Source organism: Leopardus geoffroyi, chromosome D2 (assembly GCF_018350155.1).
Source record: "Leopardus geoffroyi isolate Oge1 chromosome D2, O.geoffroyi_Oge1_pat1.0, whole genome shotgun sequence".
NCBI classification, from domain to species: domain Eukaryota; kingdom Metazoa; phylum Chordata; class Mammalia; order Carnivora; family Felidae; genus Leopardus; species Leopardus geoffroyi.
In genome coordinates this window covers 3,390,715-3,412,969 of record NC_059334.1, presented here as the reverse complement: position 1 = coordinate 3,412,969, position 22,255 = coordinate 3,390,715, and the positions used below count along the sequence as shown (strand labels likewise).

The window sequence follows — 22,255 nt, the reverse complement described above, 5'->3', positions numbered from 1 at the left end:
ATGCACAACACTTGACTTGCATATATGTGAAATGATTTTACAATAGGTTTAGTTAGCATCTACCATCTCCTACATGTACACAAAACAAAAAGAAAAAGAAAGAGAAATTCTTGTGAAGAGAATTCCTATCTCAGATCTTAACAATGCTCTATCCCTTCTTTCATCCAACTTGAGTTCAGAACGCATTCTGGTCTCTTCATTATGAAACAGCCTTGACTAAGATCTTGTCTGCTCACTCAAACTGGCCCAGTGTTGTTGTCATTGTTGCTTTTCTTGCTGTGACAATACATTGTTATTAGCTATAATCCATATTCCTGAGATCTCCCTAGTTTCTATCTAATGTCCGTTTTCTGTATCCCATCCAGGACTCCCCTTATATTTTGCCATCATGTCCCCTCAAGCTCCTTTTGGTTATGAAAATTTCTCCAATTTCCCTGGTCTCTCATCTCCTTGACAATGTTGAGAACGAGTCAGGCACTTTGGAGCATATTCCTCAATGGGGACTTGATGTTTTTTTCAAGATCAGGCTGGGGTGGTACATTTTGGGGAGCAAGACCAGAGAGGTCCAGCATCATTTCATCACATTATATCAAGAGTATATTATTATTAACACAACTCATGATTTAGGCTAACCGTGATCACCTGGTTGAGCTTCTGTTCATCATGGTTCCCCATTGTAAAGTTATTCTTTCTTCTTTCCTTTTTCATTTCTTTGGGAAGAAATCACTATGTGAAGCCCATGTTAAGGAGTGGAAGTGATTTCACTAGAAATTCATATTAATTATATTTATCTAAAGAGTGTTCATCAGGAGGACACAAGGAAGACACATTGGACCTGTAATCTGCAAGTCACCAGGTAGTAAATCTAAGAAAGCAGAGGACAGGTTTTCCTTCTCAAAAAAGGGATGAATACAATCAAGATTAATCACTACAAGATTATACTAATAATTATGATTGGTTGAATGTATAGGGGATAGAGATTTTTAAGAAGTCCTTTTTTAATTGTAAATTTTCCTTGTCTGTTTATTATAGTCAGTATAGTTGAAAGTACAGTAGAAGCAGCAAATGGCATATGCGATAATTTTGGTGCTCCACAAATTAGCTTTAAAACTTAACACTTTAGGGCACCTGGGCGGCTCAGTCAGTTAAGCTTCTGACTACAGCTCAGGTCATGATCTCATGGTTTGTGGGTTTGAGCCCGGCATCTGGAGCTTGCTTCGGATTCTGTGTCTCCCTCTCTCTCTGTCCCTCCCTCACTCATTCTTTGTCTTTCTGTCTCTGTCAAAAATAAATAAAAAAAAATTAAATACTATACTGTAAATGTATGAGTTTTGAGTGCATACAGAAAAAATTATTATTAAAGTACAGTTGCCACACAATGTCACATTAGTTTCAGGTGTACAACAGAGTGATGCAACGTACAATTTTATGCCACGCCCCCCACACCTGGAGCTATGACTGGTCAGCACACAACGTTATTACAGTATCACTGTATTCCCTGTGCTGTGCCTTTCATCCCCATGAATTATTCATTCCATACCTAGAAGCCTGTATCTCCCTTTCCCCTTCACCTGTTTTGCCCTCCCACACCCATCTCCCCTCTGGCAATCACTATTTTTTGAAAATTCTAATTTGGCATAAATTCATATATTTCTTGCAAATTTTAAAAAACACAACTGGCTCATCAAATCTGACATTTTAAAAATTATAGTTGCTTAGGATAAAGTTTTTCAAAATGCCAAATCAATCAAAGTTGATAAAAAATATTAGATAACATTTGATGTGATATTGATGTGGAAAAATATCTGAATATCCCATAAGCAGTATTTCTGCACTTAAATGCCACACAACCTTACCCCTTATATGTCATCACCAAGTCAATGGTAGACACAGTTGAGTGTTTATCAAACTCTTTCTTTCAGTCTGTCATCAACAAATCTAACTATTCTCTACCTCTTTGGGTCATTAAGACTCCTTAAAATGGAGTACAAGTGCGTAAGAGTGGGTGTATGTAGGATTACCAAAATACATAATTTAGATTTTTATGTCATATTTTACCAGCTAGACCCCAAGATCTGACCTTGACTGCCCATCTGCTTGCATTCACCGACCTTTATCTCACATTTTCCCTGGAGCTCCTCTCTCCAGCTTATCTCTTAACTCAGGCAAATGGAAAGCAAAACCTTCCCTCAAGTGAGCAAGCGAGCGACTGTCCTGACAAGACCTCCAACCAGCCCAGACCATGTTGACCAGTTTGAGCTCAACCCCTTACTCACACCTGAGCCAATGGACCATGGTGTGACCTCTAGAAAGACTGACAACTACCTCTACTCACTGCAATACTAAAATCTCCGCCCAAGGAGGAACACAAGTCTCATTACATAACACACAGTGTGTGTGCAGGCAGGTTTCCCTAGGACATATGCACGACCCTATGTCTGCGTCTACAGATGATGACGAGGCTCCCCTATCTAAATATCCCTCCTAACCCTAAACAAAGGAACCCATTCCCTGCCCAAGAGCCAGGGCTTTGGAAGTCATTCCCCATGATCTCCTTGTTTGCTGCAAATAAAGTTTTCTTTGTGTGGCAACTCATCAGGTACAGTTTCTGATGCACCAAGGAGCAGCTCACGTTGGTTTGGTTATAATATTGGGAAAAGATACTGTTTACAAAGTGTTGATTTATAAAATATGAAGTTTTTACTGGGAGGAAAAATAGTAAAGAAGCTACTATCAGGGAAGAAAAAAAATTTCCCCCCACCCTCGTAGCTTCTTGGCTGAGACCCCATAAAAGAGAAAACAGATTAGCAAGACAACAAACAAACAAACCAACAAAATGCTTTAATGATATGTATACACACATACACCCAGGAAAACTGGGCAACTCCCCAAAATGGCCCAAACTGTCACCTTAAACCCGGGCTTCAGCAAAAGACAAAAGAAGATGTTGGGGATGGAGAGTGGGGAAACTGGGTTTCAGGCAAGGCACAGTAAAACAAGGCTTTCCCTCTGACAGAAGCTTCTCCGGATTTAGCCATTCTCCTCTTCCTGGAGGGTGAGGGACACCCTTGCAGGTGGAGAGTCCCGTGTAGGCATAAACTGCCTACTTAGTTTTCAGAGCTTCCCTGTTGTCTGCTGTTTTGAAACCATAATCCTTATGCCAGTGAGGCATATTCTGGGGTGACAAATTCTGCTCCTCTCCGTGTCTACACACAGAGGTAGCACTGACAGATACCCACAGTCCCTCTACGCATGCGGAAATTCTGCAGGATTGGTCATTAATATATATTACATAACGTGAGGGGTATGAATATGACAGTAGTTCTCCAGCTCACTGTGCACTTGTGAGCCCATGGAAGGCTTTAATCTGTGATGTTCTTCTCCCAGTTTAGAACCAAATTTGACCTTAAAAATTCATCTAAAACACAGCCCCTGGAAATTGAGATAAAAACCAAAATGAAAAGAACCTTTCGCTCTTTCTAGTAAAATGCTACTGCTGAAGATTATTCTAGATAAAAGAAATAACATTCTAAATTGGGAGTGGCATAAATAAAACATAATTATTTGCATAAACATTTTATGTGATTTCCTGAAGTCTGTATTTCCATTCATTCCTATGTGAGAATCCAAAACATATTAAAAACTAACCGCCCCCTCCCCACCCTGCCAAATTCCTTCCTTCTTTACTCCCATTTTCATTCCTCATTTCTCTTATTTCCTTTACAAAAGTAAGGTATTTTATATTTTTAAATATTTTTTAAAAAGATACTTCATTAGTTTAAAAACTATGACTGTAACTGTCAAGCAAGAATATATCTTTTTTTAAATTTTTTTTTTTAATGTATACTTATTGTTTTGAGAGAAAGAGACAGAGCAATGAGTGGGAGAAGGGAAGAGAGAGACAGAGGGAGATAAAGAATTGGAAGCAGGCTCCAGGCTCTGCGCTGTCAGCACAGAGCCCGATGCAGGGCTTGAACTCACAAGCGGTGAGATCATGACCTGAGCTGAAGTCGGACGCCCAACCAAAGGGGCCACGCAGGCACCCCAAGAATATATCTATTTTAAAAGTTATTAAAGTATGACTGTTTAATTTGTATTTTCTCAATGTGCATTATTATTTCACATATCACTTACACACTTGCTAACATTAAACATTAACGTCCATGAAACATTTAATTAGCTGCCACACAAATAGGTCACTACTTAACAACTGTGAGTTCAGCTTACAAGGAAGTGCAGGTGATATGAAGAATAATCCAGTGTAAAAGCCAAAATCCAGTAACTTAAAAGCCTATGTATATTCAACACAGAATCAAGAAGGTCATAAGGAATATTCAGCAGTGTGTGGAATCTGACCTAGCTGGAATATTCTGTCTGGGCTGAACAGGAAAGCAGCACTGACTTGGTCCCTGAATCCTCAGCATGTGCATTCAAGTTCTCAATCCACTGGTCCCATATGACAGCAACACAAGCCACAAACCTTGAGAACCACATTGTAACACGATGGCTGGTGTAGCCAAGACACACACTGTCTTTGAATGAAGTATTTACTAAATAAGTAGAAATTTTCATCAACATATTGCTAGGAAGAACTAATTTATTTCTTCAAAAGAGAGATATGTGCTTATAACTTCAGAGATATTAACTTTTATAAATAGCTCAGAGATAACGGATTCATCATCACAATCCACACTTTTTACAAAGCACAGTTTTATAAAATTGCAAATATTTAAACTGACGGTGTTAAGGAAATAAAACACCTGCGTCTGATGAGAAGTAAGGCCCCACCCCTTTATCCTAATCAAAAGGCTTTCTTTCTAGAAAATAGTTTCATTGCCCACTGTTCTTTGATCAGCAGAGATGAATGCTAATTTGTGATTCACTCAGTACCTGCTCTCTATTTACAAGTGTATCCAGTTAGATATTGTCGGGGAGCAGAGCCTGGGATGATGTGGACTCCAGCAAATACTAAGAAATTATGTGAATCTCAGTTCTAAAATGAGGATGGAACAGGGGAGCCTGGGTGGTTCTGTTGGTTTCTCCAGTGGGGTAGTCCTCATTAAAAACAGCCTTTGCTGGGGGCACCTGGGGGGCTCAGTTGGTCAAGTGTCCAACTCTTGAGTTCGGCTCACATCATGATCTCACAGCTCATGAGACAGAGCCCTGCATCGGGTTCTGTGCTGATAGCACCGAGCCTACTTGGGATTCCCTCTCTCTTCTCTCTCTGCCCCTCCTCTGTTCATGTTCGTTCATTCATTCATTCATTCATTCATTCTCTCTCTCTCTCTCTCTCAAAATAAATAAACATAAAAAAAAACAGCTTTTAGGGGCACGTGGGTGGCTCAGTCTGTTAAGCATCTGACTGCGCCTGAGGTCATACATGATCTCACAGCTCATGAGTTCAAGCCCCGTGTCGGGCTCTGTGCTGACAGCTCAGAGCCTGCAGCCTGCTCCACGTTCTGTGTCTCCCACTCTCTCTGCCCCTCCCCTGTTTGTGTGAGAGCTCTCTCTCTCTCTCTCAAAAATAAACATTAATTTTTTTTTCAAAAAACTAAAAAAAAGAAATGAGTACAGAACAGACATGCTGATGTTTTGGTTTGTTTTTGAGCCGCTGCCATAGAAGACTTGGCATACACTTCCAACATTTACATACTCAGTATTCAAGTGCTTTGTAGCTAAAACACACACACACACACACACACACACACACACACACACACACACACACTGGCTAGCAGCAAGCACCTCCCAGGCTCACTCATAGATACATATATTACAGACTCTTTCATTAGTTTATCAGCTATTTGCAGTAGGGAAAGAAAAAAATGCAACATAATTAGGTTTGCCCTGAATCTTCTGACCCTGACTCTTCACCTAGGACCATGGGGGTGTTTGCCCTGCTCTGCTCACCAATGACAGATGGACGATCCCTGACTGGAAACACGAAACTTATCCTAGAGTAACTTGATTCCATTACATTGTTTTATTCAAAATGGAAAAAAAAAAAAAAAAAAAAAGAAGTAACAAGATTGTGTGGGTCTAAACCATTTTAGAAGTGATTTTTTTTTTTTCCTGGAAAGTGTTTTTTTTTTTTTTTTGGATTGAGACATTTAATGATTTTCCTTAATTTTATGCATGCTGGTAGACAGAATAGCGTGACACTTTGCATCTCCACATGCTTACACACCCTGACCACTGGGCACTGTATAAATCTGTGTCAGCCATCAGGTGCCATCACCATCTCCCTCTTTCACGCCTACTCCCCAGAGTACGCCCAAGAATGGGCGGAGCTCAATCCAGCACTTAATCCACAAGCAGTAGGAAGGACAGGTCAAAGTAAGGAAGGTCAGAGTGGGAGCTACTGCTGAAAAGCCGTTTGCAGAAATTGACATCCAGAAGTATATGAAGTGATTTTTTTACGTACAAGCCCACATAATTACAATGCTTACATACTGATTTGAATATTCATACACTGGGAGAAAAGACAGAGTAAGAAAGAAGTGGCATTTTTACGAATTAGAGTATCTTGTTACAAAAGACAACTAAGTGTTCCTTCTCTACATTTTTGATATTTCAGAAAATATTAGATTCTTCCTGTTATTGGTAAGATGATTTAGAATTACTCTATGATTTTATTTTAATTTAATTTTTATTTAATTTTATTTATTTTATTTATTTATTTTTTATTTATTTATTTTTTTTCCAACGTTTATTTATTTTTGGGACAGAGAGAGACAGAGCATTAACAGGGGAGGGGCAGAGAGAGAGGGAGACACAGAATCGGAAGCAGGCTCCAGGCTCTGAGCCATCAGCCCAGAGCCTGACGCGGGGCTCGAACTCACGGACCGCGAGATCGTGACCTGGCTGAAGTCGGACGCTTAACCGACTGCGCCACCCAGGCGCCCCGAATTTTATTTATTTTAGAGAGAGAGAGAGGAAGTGGGAAGTGCAGAAGGAGAGAGACAGAATCCCGAGCAGGCTCCACATTCAGCACAGAGCCCAACGTGGGGCTCCATATCCCACAACGCTGGGATCATGACCTGAGCCAAAATCAGAGTCAAATGCTTAACCAACTGAGCCACCCTGGCATCCCTACCCTGGCTATGATTCTAAATTAAATGTAAACTTTTTTTTCTGACAACTAATTAAGGGCTCTTGAGTATGGAAGAGTCCTCAGTATTTCCTTCAGGATATCAGTAATACAAAGGAGAGCTTGCTTTGGAACAATACCCATGTATAAGGAGATAAGTTTGATTTGTTTGTGATTTAGGGTAACATAACAAAATTGGAGTTTGTGGTACAGACTATATTGGAAACTTCGGCAGAAAGAAAACTTAGGGATCTTTGTGCAATCTCCGAACTTTCTTTTCTAGACTTCTCTTCCTTCTGTTTTCTAGAATTAATCTTTCTCTCACTGCCCATTCATACTTAAACCATGATTAATAATGTTGCAAATAGTCCTCAAGTAAACAAGTGGCAAGTTTTCCTAATTTTGTTAACCAAAACTCTTCCAGCTTATTTAAGAATCCCAACATGTGGGGCGCTTGGGTGGCTCAGTCAGTTGAGTATCCGACTTCGGCTCAGGTCATGATCTCACAGTTTGTGGGTTCGAGCCCCACATTGGGCTCTGTGCTGACAGCTCAGAGCCTGGAGCCTGTTTCAGATTCTGTGTCTCCCTCTCTCTGCCCCTACACCACTCACTCTCTGTCTCTCTCTCTAAAAAATAAATTTAAAAAATTAAAAAAAAAAAGAATTCTAATATGTCCACAGGGATAAAAAGAAACTTCCTAATTACATGAAATTAGAATAGTTTCCTTTGTACATCAATCAAATCTTTGTACCATAAGCAAAGCCAGGTCAAAGTTGAGTAATTTCAGTAATATATCATCACTCTTCCATCCACTTACATGCCACCTACTTTAAAATCAAAACTGTTCATATTTCAACTCTCTTTAGGACTCCAAGAGAAAAATGTAGGTTTTGAATGTACGTGATCTACCTTGTACAACAGTTTACGTAGCATTGACAAAATGATAATAAAAAAAACACCAAAGGATATAAAAATGTAACTAGAAACATGTAACAGTCTGTGGACTTCATGATCCTATATACATATAAAAGTGTAAATTATATAGATGAAAGGGTTCCCTAGTGGCCCCTCCCAGAATGTGTCACTTTGACATGTGAGTTATTGCGAACACAAAGCCCCTGAGACCCTGTGTCTCAGGAGATACTTTTGTCCCTCTCTTAGCCACACAGAAAAATCTCATTTGGGGTATTTCACAGAATATGAATTATTGGAGATACATTTTACCTGAGTCCTCTGTATGTAGAACAGCCAATTAGCAAACATCTGCTTTTCTTATCACCCTATGAACTGCACTGTTTTCTTGTAAAATCCTAGACCCCTGCCCCCTTCTCCTTAGTTCAGAAGGACATATATTTCTGATTGTGCCTGTGTTTGGAATGGCTATGTGGATCCCCATACATATGCCTATTAATGTTGATTTCCTCCTGTTAATCTGTCTCATGTCAAGTTGATACTTGGTCTGGCCAGAAGGACCTTGAAGGGGACAGGGATTCTTGCTCCCTGACACAGACGTGGGTATTCACAAATCAGTAAACATTGAACAACCGTCTCTCTGGGACGAGAAGTCCTGATTCGTAGCACTGGTCATTGTCCATACTCACGGTGGCCACCATGGCCACAAAGGTGAGGTCACTGAACTCAGAGTAGGGAAGGGAGCTCACCATCGGTCCTCAAGCAAGTAGGAGTCAGCTTTTCAGCTCCTACAATACGCTTTTTTAAGTAAATTATTTTATCTAAAAAGTAGAGGCAATGTGCCATTCTTTATCTTGTAGGAAAGTGATGTGCTGTAATATTTTGGAAAACGATATGGCAATGTTTACCAAGATTAAAAGTATATTCCTATACACACATATGCATATATAATTTTTCCCATAGTGATTCCATTTTTAAATTATCTATTTTGGGGTGGCGCCTGGGTGGCTCAGTCGGTTAAGCAACTGACTCTTGACTTCAGCTCAGGTTACGATCTCATGGTTCCTGAGGTTGAGCCCCAAGTCAGGCTCTGTGCTGACAATGCGGAGACCACTTGAGATTCTCTCTCCCTCTCTCGTTACCCCTCTCCCACTTGCTCTCTCAAAATAAATAAACATTAAAAAAAAAAAAAAAACAAAAAAATAAATAAATATTTAAAAATAAATAAATAAATAAAACTATTAAAAGGATATAGCTCTGACAGCTTTTAAAAACACCAAGAAGCTTATAATCTCCTATATTTAATATTCCCATCTTATAGTATAGGATTTAAATTTATAATAAAAATTGTTGTAGATAAATTAACCTTTTCTTTCACTGATTGCCAGTTCCAATCCTTCCTCTTGCTGATTCACGCATATCCTTGTATTTCATAATTTTATCCCTGAGATGCTAACCACTTACCACTCTCTCTCTCTCTCAGTTGTGGGCAGTCTAGCAAATTGCATACAAATTGTTCCAGAAGCCTTCAAAAATATTTTAAATTAAACATCAATTCAAATGTTTTTGCTTGAACTTCTTTAAAAAAATAGCTCACTTTACTTGAACTTCTTTTTAAAAAATAGCTCATTTTAAATAGCACAAGAAAAACTGATATATTCCACAGCAATCTTATTTTTCCTTAAATTTTATTAGAGATTCACAAACAAGAGAAGCTGTGTTTTTTTTCTTCTCATTTTCACTGTGTAGAAAAACTATTTAAAAAAAAGATTTCAGGGTTTTGAGGAGCTCTGAGAGGACCCCCCCCCCAGTAGGTATTAGTTTCTCCTATATCTGCTGTTTGCACTCTAATCTCTGCCCGTGGACACCAAGATACTGACTTGAGAATTTTGAACGAAAATTTAGAAATCTGGCTTCAAAAATTAGATCTCTATCTACATATATCTACTATCTACCGACTATATAAAATAGGCAAATTAAAGTCATATATATTATATATATAAATAAATATACTTTTATATAAGCAAATATATTTATATATAATAAATATATAAGATAACATTAATGTAAATATATATTATATATTTAATTATAATTGTACACAGACAAACTTTCCCTCCCTTTCTGGCAAAATATCTCTAGCTAAAAAATGGCCATTTAGTGACACCTTATCGCATATAAACTTGTTCATAACAGCTGATGGAGGATGCTTTCTTTTTTCTACTCTGAGTGGTCTTCATGCTCTGCTATAGAAGTAGAACGACATTGCTTAGGAATCCTTTAAGGCACAGCTGGCTTCAGAGTCTAATAACCTATTCGGAACATGATCTTGTCACTTGCTATGGACTTTTTCAATATTGGAAGCTATCTGTAGCCAGCCCTGTCAGATTTTTGCTGAAATACTAGCTCTATTCCTCTTGTTAACAAATTCTTCTCCTCCTCCTCCTCCTCCTCTTCCTCTTCCTCTCCTCCTCCCCCTTTCTCCTCCTCCTTTTCCCCTCCTCCTCCTCCTTCTCCTCCTCCTCCTCCTCCTCCTCCTCCTCCTTCCCCTCCAGGGCCCCCTCTGCCTCCTCTCCACCCCCTTCCCCGGGTTATCAGTGTGTCCAGCACCAGGAGATGCACAGAACTTGGTGTAATCCAGAGTTGGCCACCTCACCCCTTTTGCTACATAAGACTTCCTCAGCCTCCTTTCTCTAGGCTGACTCTGTGATCCCAGGCTGGAGGGGGAAGTTAGAAGGGAGAGTTCTCTGGGCAGGAGTTTCCTCACAGTCAAAGGATGATCAGCAAACAAGAAGAGTCCTAGTTTCACTCCCTTTCCACCTGCTGGCAGTCAGACCTGAAATGCAGCTGTGGTGCTTAGGGCTGTGGTACTCACTAGCACCTGATGAACAGGACACGGGGAAAATGGCCAAGTGTCAGGAAAGGGGCCCAGTGTGAGGGCAGAAGAAACCCGGTCCTTGGTGATACACCTGAGGTGTCAAACCAGCACCTGATCCACACACAGCTGGGGCTTTATTAAGATAACAATAAAAGTCCACGTTATATAAGCGACTGGTTTTCAGCTATTCCCTTCCTGCTGTACATACATCCTGGTTACAGTCCCAGTAGCTGACATCTAGTGAGCAGGTGTTCAAGAAATGACAGCCAAGGCGGAAAAGATTACCAACTGGACACGTCTTCTCTTTCTTTGGCATACTTGGCGATCCCCCAGGGAGTAAAACATTCAGGTATTCCACTTCCATCCTATGAGATGTTTGCACAGAGGGTCTGAGGTAGAGCCCGGGAACCTGCATGTTTAGTACGCACCGAGGTGATTCTCCTGCAGGTCACACTCCGTGTCACATTCTGTGTCACAATTTGAGAAACACTTCAGGGCGAACTAAAGCCAAATTACCGAAGGGTGGGAATGTGACTCAGAGTGAAGGGAACAGTGGGTAGAAACACTCCTCCTGTTCCATTCCGTCCCATTCTCCATCCAGAAGAACAGAACGTATAAATTATGCTGTGGGCAGCCTACCCTGTTGAGGCCATAAATTCCAGCGGGCACTCTGTGAGCACTGACACATTTTGGGAGAGTTGTTTATTCCTAAGCTCCCAGGAGGGAAGTGAGGGGGAATGAATACTCACATTAGCTTGGATGATGACAAAGTACCGAGTCTTGTCTTCATAGTTGAGCCTCTTCCTTAACACCACATTCCCAGTCAACATGAGGGGGATTTCAAAGGTGTCATTGGATGTCTGCCAACAGGGAGAGAGACAGAATCAACTCATTTGAATAGAAGATGAATTAGAGAATGCAGTATTGCAGCTGAGTCTCCCAGAAAGTTACAGATAGTAGGCTTATCATCTGAAAATTGAATGTTGCCTGTAAGCTTCCGATTTAATACTCCTTTCGTGTCTAAAAACTTTCCATGTTGATGAATGGGTTTTACCAGAGTCATTTGATAACAACCCTGAAACTCGTCACCTGTGAGTTTTTAATGTATTTTTAGGGTTACCCTGGGACACTTCTCAACCGAAGTGCAAGTATCTAAACATCTTCTCTATTACCACCATTTGTTTTATCACCCAAGAGCCCCAAGCATCGCAATTTGTGATCTCTACATAATATCCCTTTTCAACGTTGTTGTCAGGGAAGAAATGGAGGAGGAGGATGGTGACCTGTACGTGGTTCTGTTAGCTCGCGCATCATTAACCAAAACACATCATTCTTCCAAACAAAAGAAAGCACATTCCTGGCACATCTCCAAGGATAGGAAGAACAAGAACATTTTGGAAATGAGCACAAATGCTTTTGCTTTGAATTTGGTTAATCAGCTGAGCAGCTATTAATCCCTAAGTTTGTTCCTTATTTGTTGTATTGTGTTGTATTAGTGTATATATATTTTTTTATTTGAGAGAGAGGGAGAGAAAGTGGGGAAAGGGGAAGAGGAAGAGAGAGAGACAGAGACCCAAGCACACTCTATGCTAGTGCAGAGCCTGATGTGGGGCTCAACCCCACGAACCGTGAGATTATGACCTGAGCTGAAATCAAGAGTCGGACACTCGACCTACTGAGCCACCTAGGTGCCCCAATTCCTTCTTTATTTTAGATAAAATTCAATGACAATGATGGCACGAGAGAAGAAAAATGAAAAGAAACAAGAGAGAAGAAAGCTGAATGTTAACTACTCTGATTTTGCTCATGGGTTAAGAGTTTGCAATGTTGGTAATTACAGTTTTATGATTTTGGCTAGTAAAAATGCCTGCTTCTTCTCTATTCCACATGTAGTATAAATGTTCATTCACATCATAAAGAAAATATAGGTAGATTAAGAAAGATGCAGGGGCGCCTGAGTGGCTGAGTCATTTAGGCGACCCACTTCAGCTGAGGTCATGATCTCATCGTTCACAAGTTCAAGCCCCACGCTGGGCTCTGTGCTGACAGCTCAGAGCCTGAAGCCTGCTTCAGAATCTGTGTCTTCCTCTTTCTCTGCCCCGCCCACACTCACACTCTGTCTCTGTCTCAAAAATAAAATAAAAACATTGAAAAAAGAAAGATGTTAACAAGGCAGGTGACCATCTTCAATTTACCCTGTATTATAGCCAAAATAGAACCTTTATCTCCTCTATTTTGTGTAGATTTGTAAAAAAACAAATAAACAAAAAGAGACTTTCTAAAGTAGATGTTTATAGGACATTCAAAAATGATGACATAACAGTAGGTATGGCAGACAGATCCCTATGGGAGCCCTCTCTATCCCCACTTCCTGATGGGCATCTGCACCTTTGTGTAAACCCTCCACCTTGAGTGTAGACAGGATCTGTGACCTGCTTGTAATCATCAGGATACAGCTTAGGTGATGAGCTGTCACTCTTATGGCCACATTATGATATATAAGACTCCATGTTGCAAACAGACATGGTCTAGACACTCTCCTTGCAGAAGTCACAGGGTAAACAGCCAAAGAACTAAATGTGGTCTCTTAGAGCTGGGAGAAGCTTCTAGCCAACAGCAAGCAAGATGCCAAGGGCCTGTGTCTTACAACCATGGAGAAACAATTTCTGACGGCAGCCTGAGTTCACTTGGAAAGAGGTCCTTCCTTAGTTGAACCTCCACCGGAGAACCAATATGCTCAACACCTAGACTACAACCTTGTGAGAGCCTAAGCAGAGAGCCCAGCTTAGCTGAGCCTAGACTCCTAAGTCACAGAAACTGTGCAAACATCAGTGTGTGTTGTTTTAAGACACTAAGTTTGTGATGGTTTGCAACACAGTAGTAGATAACTAACACACTATGCTAATCCCCAAGACTCACCTAAGGGATCACTGGTGACATATAGTAATGGCAACTGATATCTGCTATGATTGCTGAGTCTTCAACATAATAATTTGAAGTGATATTATATTTGTTACTTCTCTAATATTTAGGAACACACAGACATGAGGATAAACTCAAACATGTTCTTGTGTTAGAATCATCCTCTTTTTTTTTTTTTTTAATTTTTTTTTTCAACATTTATTTATTTTTGGGACAGAGAGAGACAGAGCATGAACGGGGGAGGGGCAGAGAGAGAGAGGGAGACACAGAATCGCAAACAGGCTCCAGGCTCTGAGCCATCAGCCCAGAGCCTGACGCGGGGCTCGAACTCACGGACCGCGAGATCGTGACCCGGCTGAAGTCGGACGTTTAACCGACTGCGCCACCCAGGCGCCCCACAATCATCCTCTTTTTTAAAATACAGAGACAAATGGACAACACATGTCCCCTTGGTTTTCAACAATTCCTCCAATTCTCCCTTTCTTAAAGAGAAAACAGCTCGACATAGATTTGGAATTCCAGTGCTTCTGGTAATAAAGTGGTGCCAGCAGCAGGGGCGCCTGGGTGGCTCAGTCGGTTGAGCGTCCGACTTTGGCTCAGGTCACGATCTCACAGTCCGTGAGTTCGAGCCCCGCATTGGGCTCTGTGCTGACAGCTCGGAGCCTGGAGCCTGCTTGGGATTCTGTGTCTCCTTTTCTCTCTGTCCCTAACCCACTCGCATTATGTCTCTATCTCTCTAAAAAATAAGCAAACATTAAAAACAAAACAAAAAAAAAAAAAAAAAGAAAAAACCGGTGCCAGCGGCAAACGAGCTGATAACTCATCACCGAAGAGCCACAGCCATCAAGGAAATGGAGGCACGTTCTTCCATCGTTATTAAACCTTTGAAATGATTCTATCATTGTTGCTCTTGCCTGATATTCGGGAAGGCCAGCATGGTTCAGAAGCAAAAACAAGTATGTGCGCTCGTCTTCTAAACGTATACTGAAGAAAGGAACTTATTGGGCATTAATTGTTCTGTTTCTATATGGTTGATTATCTCCCACTTGACTCAGTCTTTCCACAAACAACACCTATAAACTCTGGGAAAAACACAAAAGGCAAAGGATACCAGATACGCCTCAAGAGATAACCAAAGCGGACACACTCTGGGAGATGCCACACACTTGAAAGAAGAGACAACAGGGTGAGTTTGCTGCTTTATGGGAGTTAGTAGCTTGAGGGCCAGTTACAACTCTGACAGAAGTCTATCTGGCCTGAAGAATCAGGGGATAGATTTTGGGACAATCAAAGCTGATGGAAGGGGAGGGGAGGGGCGATCGGAAAGGAGAAAGCCAGGAAGGGAGAGGACAAAATCCCACTTAGAAAGGGTGTTCAGGTCTGTAGACTATAATAGATGGACTAAGGAAAAATGTATACTAAATTGAGATTTGAGCTACCCCCAAGAGTTTTTTAACTTAAGTCCAACCATGTTCTCTGGTAGATTAAAAACAAACAAAAAAATCTTTTCAGAGGAATATGATAAAATTAAAAGTCTCTCCAGAACATCACATTCACAATGTCCAGGAGAGGGTTCAAAACAACTTGACCAATGATGAACTGGGAAATGTGATCCCTTTTCAAAAGAGGGAGAAAGTCAGGAAAGGCCAATGTCAGGACAAGTAGACACAGATTTTAAATAGACTAACACACTATTTAATAGTGTGTTTAATAAATAGACAGCTATTTTAACCACATCTGTGCTCAGAGATGTAAAAAAATGCTCACCACGAGGGAAAACAAGAGAAATTTCAGCAAAGAAATGTAAACTCTAAAAATATTGGGGTGCCTGGGTGGCTCAGTTGGTTAAGCATCTGGCTCTTCATTTCAGCTCAGGTCATGATCTCATGGTTCATGGGTTCAAGCCCCACATCGGGCCCTGTGCTGACAGCATGGAGCCTGCTTGGGATTCTGTCTCCCTCTCTCTCTGTCCCTCCCCTGCTTGCTCTCTATCTCTCTCTCTTTCAAATAAATAAATAAATAAATAAACATTAAAAAAAATAAAAAAATAAAAATAAAAATGTAGAAAATTTAGGCCTGAGGATTATACTAGCTGGAAAAGAAGAAAAAAGAAATAGACCACTTGACACACTGGAAAGATTCATTTGGAAACCAGAACCCCTGCTGTCACATTTCTATTTCTTCAGAGAGAAGGGAAATCTAGATTTGAATGTGAAATTTCATGGTTTTTAGATATTGGCTCAAAAAGTATTTAAATTAAAATGTGGCCAAACAAAATGTTTGTGAATTGAATGAAACTCCAGGTCATTAATTTGTGATTTCTGCTAGTGATTAACATAGCGTCTGTTGGAAGACAGACAAATGAAAACCCTGAGAGTTTTAATTAGAACAAACCAGTCTACACTTTTACCATTACCATACCCTGTGGGACTATCATGAAAGAAATCATGACTGTGGCTACAAAAGCCAGAGGTGCCATGTTTTCAGGTTAAATATATTTGTAATACAATGTTGTTCTGAAATGGAGAAATCAGTATTGGAATATTATGGTGTGAAGTTTAAAGGTGGGTTATCTCTGTAAGGATATGGCTGGGTCAATGCTTTCTCCCCCCGATAACCCTAAGGTAAGTGCTCGTGTGGTGTCTGATTCTTTTGTGTCACTGAATTAGGCCCATGGCCAGAGGATGTCTTTATTTATTCCACAGTAGTGCTAGCTGGCTCAAGTACGTTCCTCTCATTCTGTAATTTGGACACTGCATGTGGCTGATGGGCTTACCCAAACTACAGGTAGTAAAAGGTACATACTATGTTTGACGGTGAGCTCACAAATCCCTGAAAGGGGGGGAAGACTGCAGAAGGAATTACTGCGCGGGTAACAAGGAGTTTCGGCCTCACAAAACTTCTAAAAGACGGCTCCTAAGTAATGCATTTTTTGTCTCACGCTATTTCTAAACCTTGGATAGTTTTTTTTTTTTTTAACGTTTATTTATTTTTGAAAAAGACAGAGAGAGACAGAGTGTGAGTGGGGGAAGGGCAGAGAGAGAGGGAGACATGGAATCTGAAGCAGCCTCCAGGCTCCGAGCTGCCAGCACAGAGCCCAACGTGGGGCTTGAAGCCACGAACCGTGAGATCATGGCCTGAGCTGAAGTTGGACGCTTAACCCACTGAGCCACCCAGACGCCCCAGGATAGGTTTGTTTTTAATGCAGTGTGATAATCCTTTCCCTAAAATCCATGGCCTGGCTGTTCCATTTTTACAGCTTGAAGAATACAAGTTAGGAAACAGCCTTCATAAAACGTAAGCTAGAAACACGACACGCATGTACGATTAATTCTTTCAAAAACCTAAATAGTAAGAAAGACAAGCAGTTCAAACATGGGGCGTGAAGTCAGCTGCCTGTTCCTACTGTTAAGGGAAAGCGTTTCTCTTGTCCTTTTTTCCTCGGTTCCTTCTTTGATCTTTTCCACTCGAGTGTTTGAGCAGACCTTCCCACTTACTGTCCTTCTCTTTCGCATTCTCATTACTTCCCCACTTCTCTGTCTCATTGCCTCTGCCTGCAAACACGTGGAGACATACATGTCAGGGGGTGAGACAAACACACAAAAACTATCCAGTCCCTTCTTAGACCCGGCTATGCCCAGGGGATTTTCTGTTCTCCATTTTTGTTCCTCAAATGTTTTCAAAAGTTTAGCACGAGGACTAAACCATTTTATCAGGATGCAGTGGAGACAGGGTGGAGCCCACGCTGACCTGAACCCGGTCCTGACTCCAGGGCTCAGAGGCACCAAGCAGAGCTGGCCAGCCACACACCTTCGAGCCCAGCTCCCTCCTACCCACCAACTGAGCTTCCAGAAGGATACAGCTGGAGGGGGCTACGCTGAGAGAAACAAGTCAGAGAAAGACAGATATCATGATTTCACTCAGGTGGAATTTAAGAAACACAGCAGATGAACACTGGGGAAAGGAAGGAAAAATAACACACAGCCTGGGAGGCAAACCAATAACAGACCCTTAAATACAGAGAACAAACTGAGGGTTGATGGGGGGGAGGGGGCTGTTGGGTGGGGAGGATGGGCATTAAGGAAGGAACTTGTTGGGATGAGCACTGGGTGTCGTAAGTTAACTAACCTGAGAATAAAAACAAAAAAAAAAAGGAAAGAAAAGAAAGTGAGACTGTGCTTTCAAGACTCAGAGTTCTGAGGGTAGATTTGGGAGGTAAGTCCTGTTGGCCATTCTTGGTCTCTACAATCTCAATGTTTTTGTTTGTTTTCATGTTTGTTTAAAGCTTATATGCCAAAACCAGAATTTAAAAGTAAAGACAGAACATTAACTTCCACACCTTTCATTTTCCCAATATTAAACATAAAGGAGAAGTATTCACGGAGAAAATTCACTTCAGAAGTGCTGTGGGGCAGCCACGGTGCCCTGACAACCCGTCTGGGCTGAGAGGAGGAGGAAGACAGAGGGCGGTCATGCCAGCCCAGGCTCAGGTCACCTTTATCAGCGTGCTCTCTCACGTACCATAGTGGGGGAAACACTCTCACAGCCCCATTGGAGACGTGGTGCTGAAATCCCACGGTCTAATAAAAACATAAGTAATTAATCTTTAAAAAGACAAACGTGGGGCACCTGGGTGGCTCAGTCGGTTAAGCGTCCGACTTCAGCTTAGGTCATGATCTCGCAGTTTGTGAGTTCCAGCCCCGCGTCGGGCGCTGTGCTGACAGCTCGGAGCCTGGAACCTGCTTCAGACTCTCTCTCTTCCTCTTTCTCTCTGCTCTTCCCCCACTCACACTCTGCACCTCCCTCTCTAAAAAATAAATAAGCATAAAAAAGCCAGTGTGTCTGGCTCACATTCTGTCCTTCTCTCTCTCTCCCTCTCTCTCTCTCTCTCAAAAATAAGTATTAAAAGAAACAGCTTTGTCCCTTGTCTTCCTGAGGCTTCACTGGTGGAGAAGGGGCAGTGATGTCACTTTATAAGAGCCACAAAGCACACGCATCACACTGGTGACGTCATCCCCGGTGGTTTATTTACGATGCTTAGGAGTCCGCACACATAAAGGAAATGAGGTGACAATGCCATATTACACCTATAAATATTTTTAAATTGTTATTTCCCAAGCCCACCAAAACCTTCTTAAAAGTTTTAGAAGTATACCACAAATAGTTAAAAGACTGTAATTCTGGGATGGCTGGTAACAGCGGGAGGACACTAACGTGGCTGGAGGAGCTAAGAGTTGTGACAATACGGTAAGTGCCAGCTGCAGTAAACATCCCTCAGAGAGTCCACACTGCAGGTGGGGGCTGACATACCGGGTCCTCCGGATTGTACTGGATGACGTATTCTATCTGTCCATTTGGTCCATCATCTATGTCTGTAGCTCCGTTGTCTCCTGAAAACCCTGTAAATATTGTGGTGCCGACCGGAGTGAGCTGAAAGTAAGACGAGAAAGATACGGTCACTTCTCACTCATCCAGGGCACAGCAGAAGTGTCCCAGCACCCACCCAGCCTCTTGTCACACAAAGGAACACAGCAGGCAGCTGTCCACCGCCGGAGACCTGAAGCATTTCAAGACAACGCTTGCAAACCTTCATGGGAGTTCCCGCAAAGGCTGCAATTTCCATCATCACGGTCCCTGCTTTGGGTGGAAAATAAAAGGCCCTCATTCAGCGGGCGCGCTTGTGGACCAATCTATCACCATTAGCATCTTAGGCCCTGTGGAGAAAATGTATCTGCCGTTCCTCCTTAAATAAAAAACCTCGATGCATTAGGTTATCGACAAGCTGGAATTTAAATTGTACGAAGGAGTTAGCGACTTTACATTAAAATCAAAAACCAGTTCAGAGACACCAATGAAACGACACGCCTGTGGAAATCTGAGGACGAGAGGCTGGGGACAGTGGTGCCTGGCCCATCAGAGGAGGGAGGGGGCTGACGGCTTCTTCTGTCCTTGCAGGCTGTTGGCAACATGGCCGTGTATTTTCATTTTGGACGAAACCCAGGGATTCGCTGTTATTTTCCGTGACCTGTGGGGTACCTCTGTACAGGGAGTGCATTCCTATGTCCAGACCTTCCTGTCCTCAGGTTTTCGCTGGAATCCTACTCATTACTTACATTTCAACTTAAGTAGGTATCACCCACTCCTCGACTGCACCCAACAGAGCATTCTCTGATGGGCATCTGAGTCGGGAGACCTTCTTGCTTGCATTTATTACTTTACTCCTTCATCGCCGCACTGAAATAATGTGTAAATGAATTTTGTCAATAAACAGACCTCTTTGCCTCTACAGAGCAGGGGCTTTTACTTTTTCTTTATTTTTATTTTTAGATATGTCTTGGTAGTTGTTCAATGGGATTCTCTCAATGGAGAAATTATATCAGAGATTGAAAAAAAAAAAAAAGGGAGTTAACTCATTTATTTCTGTTTTCAGTGGGTATGGATCCAAATCTGTATGGGGATCCACAGGTCATGGAAATGAGAGAAGCCTGGTGGCCTTGGGGGTGAACGGAGAGGCACATACATTCTGTGAACTGGTAGCTGCAACTCAGCCCCAACAAATTCTTGCCATCATGGAATATGGTCTTCTAATATTCTCATTTTATACGAAATGTCTTGGTCCTAAGGTTGGCAATAGATTCTAGAGAATTGAACTATGAATTAGAGGGGCCAAACAGAATATACTCATGGTAGACAGGGTCCCTCGTGTCCCGAAGCCACGGGCACAGCATCCCTACTGAGGGGAAGGAACAGGAGGTCGAGGAACTGGGCCCATGTGCCCGATGTTGGAGACCCTCACACCAGTGAGTGGGCTGGTGGCCGGGGAGTGAGAGCTACACAGCGAGTATGTTCTGGAACAATCACAGCCTTCGTGTGTCATCAGCCCTGCCAGCCCAGTCAGTACGCACTGAGGACAACGTGCCAGAACACTGATTGCTTGTACCAATTCACTATTACTAAAACCAATTAGTTTTTATTTTTAACACGTTTTTTAACATTATTTATTTATTTTGTGTGTGTGTGTGTGTGTGTGTGTGAGAGAGAGAGAGAGAGAGAGAGAGAGAGAGGACACAAGCAGGGGAGGGGCAGAAAGAGAGGGAGACAGAGAATCCCAAGCAGGCTCCCTGATGTTAGCACAGAGCCTGATGAGGGGCTCAAACCCACAGACTGTGAGATCATGTCCTGAGCTGAACCCAAGACTCAGACACTTAACTGACTGTGCCAGCCAGGTGCCCCAGTGTTTTTAAACTGAAGGAAGAAGTTTGAACACAATCAGTTAATTAGTCACCTGTACATTATGAAACATTGTGACTTCAACCCACCGCACCACATCAAAGTTATTTAGAAGTAAAACAAACAAAAAAGTAAAACAAACAAGAGAAAAATCTTAGGACTCTCTCACCTGATAATGTAACAAGTTATCTAACATTCAGTGCATTTTTACTATACAGTGACATTATTTTCTTTTGGAAATTTTACATTATGTAGACAGGTTGACAGTTTTCTCCATGCTGGTTTAATAATAGAAATTCAAGTTGACTAGATGTAAAGTTTGAAGTATTATCTATCCACGTAGAAAAAAAAAAAGCAAAAACAAAAACAAAACAAAAACACCTAACCTCACATTGGAATCTCAGAATCCAAGATGCAAATGAAACCTCCCTGATGATTCGTGTAAGTGATGGGATGGCAGTTTTATATGAAAAGAACTATTTTTAGTCAAGGAGAAAATAAAGCATAATATTCTCTAAATCTCAACATTATCTATTACCCAGACTTTTCAAGATTGAGTTTCTAGAAATAAATATTCCATATAGTATTTGTTTGGAATGGATGATTTGAAGGACGTCACTTCTTACTATGCAATATTTGCAAATTCAAAGACCCTAACCATGAAAAGATCTGTATCTTTCTCCAGCTGTCCAAATGTTTTTGAAACTCAAAAAAGGCAACACAAAACTGCTATGGTGCCTTAATGTACTACGACCAATTAATATTTTTCCTCTTCCTCACTAACATGTTTCTTTTAGATGTAAACATCACTGGGCTTCTTGTGGCTCAGTTGGTTGAGCGTCCAACTCTTGATTTTGGCTCAGGTTATGATCCCAGGGGGTCCTGGAATCTAGCTCTGTGTCAGGTTTCATGCTGAGCATAGATCCTACTTGGGATTCTGTCTCTCTCCCTCCCTCTGCCCCTCTCCTGCTCACTCTCTCTCATGCAAAACTAAATAAATAAAATTTAAAATATAAAAATAAAAATTTATAAGGAGGTATAATTTTTAATAGCTAGTCATTCGAAATAAACCCCATGTTATTTTCTTGGTTGCCTTTATGAAAATACATTCAGTGACAAAGTCCAACAAAGACGGTTGTTAGACTACATGTAAAAGGACTCACCATGCATTTGTTTATGGTGGTAATTTGAGGTTGGTCGAAAAAGTAATTTAATTTCAATCA

At 41.4% G+C, this 22,255-nt stretch overlaps 1 protein-coding gene across 19 annotated transcripts in view; it reads right to left on the bottom strand.

The window, feature by feature from the left end:
- The window catches only part of PCDH15 (protocadherin related 15), a 1,244,966-nt gene that overhangs the window by 460,395 nt on the left and 762,316 nt on the right, over nt 1–22,255 (bottom strand). For all 19 annotated transcript variants that reach the window (XR_006701343.1, XR_006701344.1, XR_006701345.1 and 16 more), the window contains 2 exons: nt 19,113–19,232; nt 11,630–11,740 (listed from right to left, as the gene is read on the bottom strand). Coding sequence is in view for 16 of the 19 variants with exons in the window: in XM_045437154.1 (XP_045293110.1) it covers nt 11,630–11,740; nt 19,113–19,232 (231 nt within the window). In the remaining 3 variants the exon portion in view is untranslated. The remainder of the gene's footprint in view (nt 1–11,629; nt 11,741–19,112; nt 19,233–22,255) is intronic.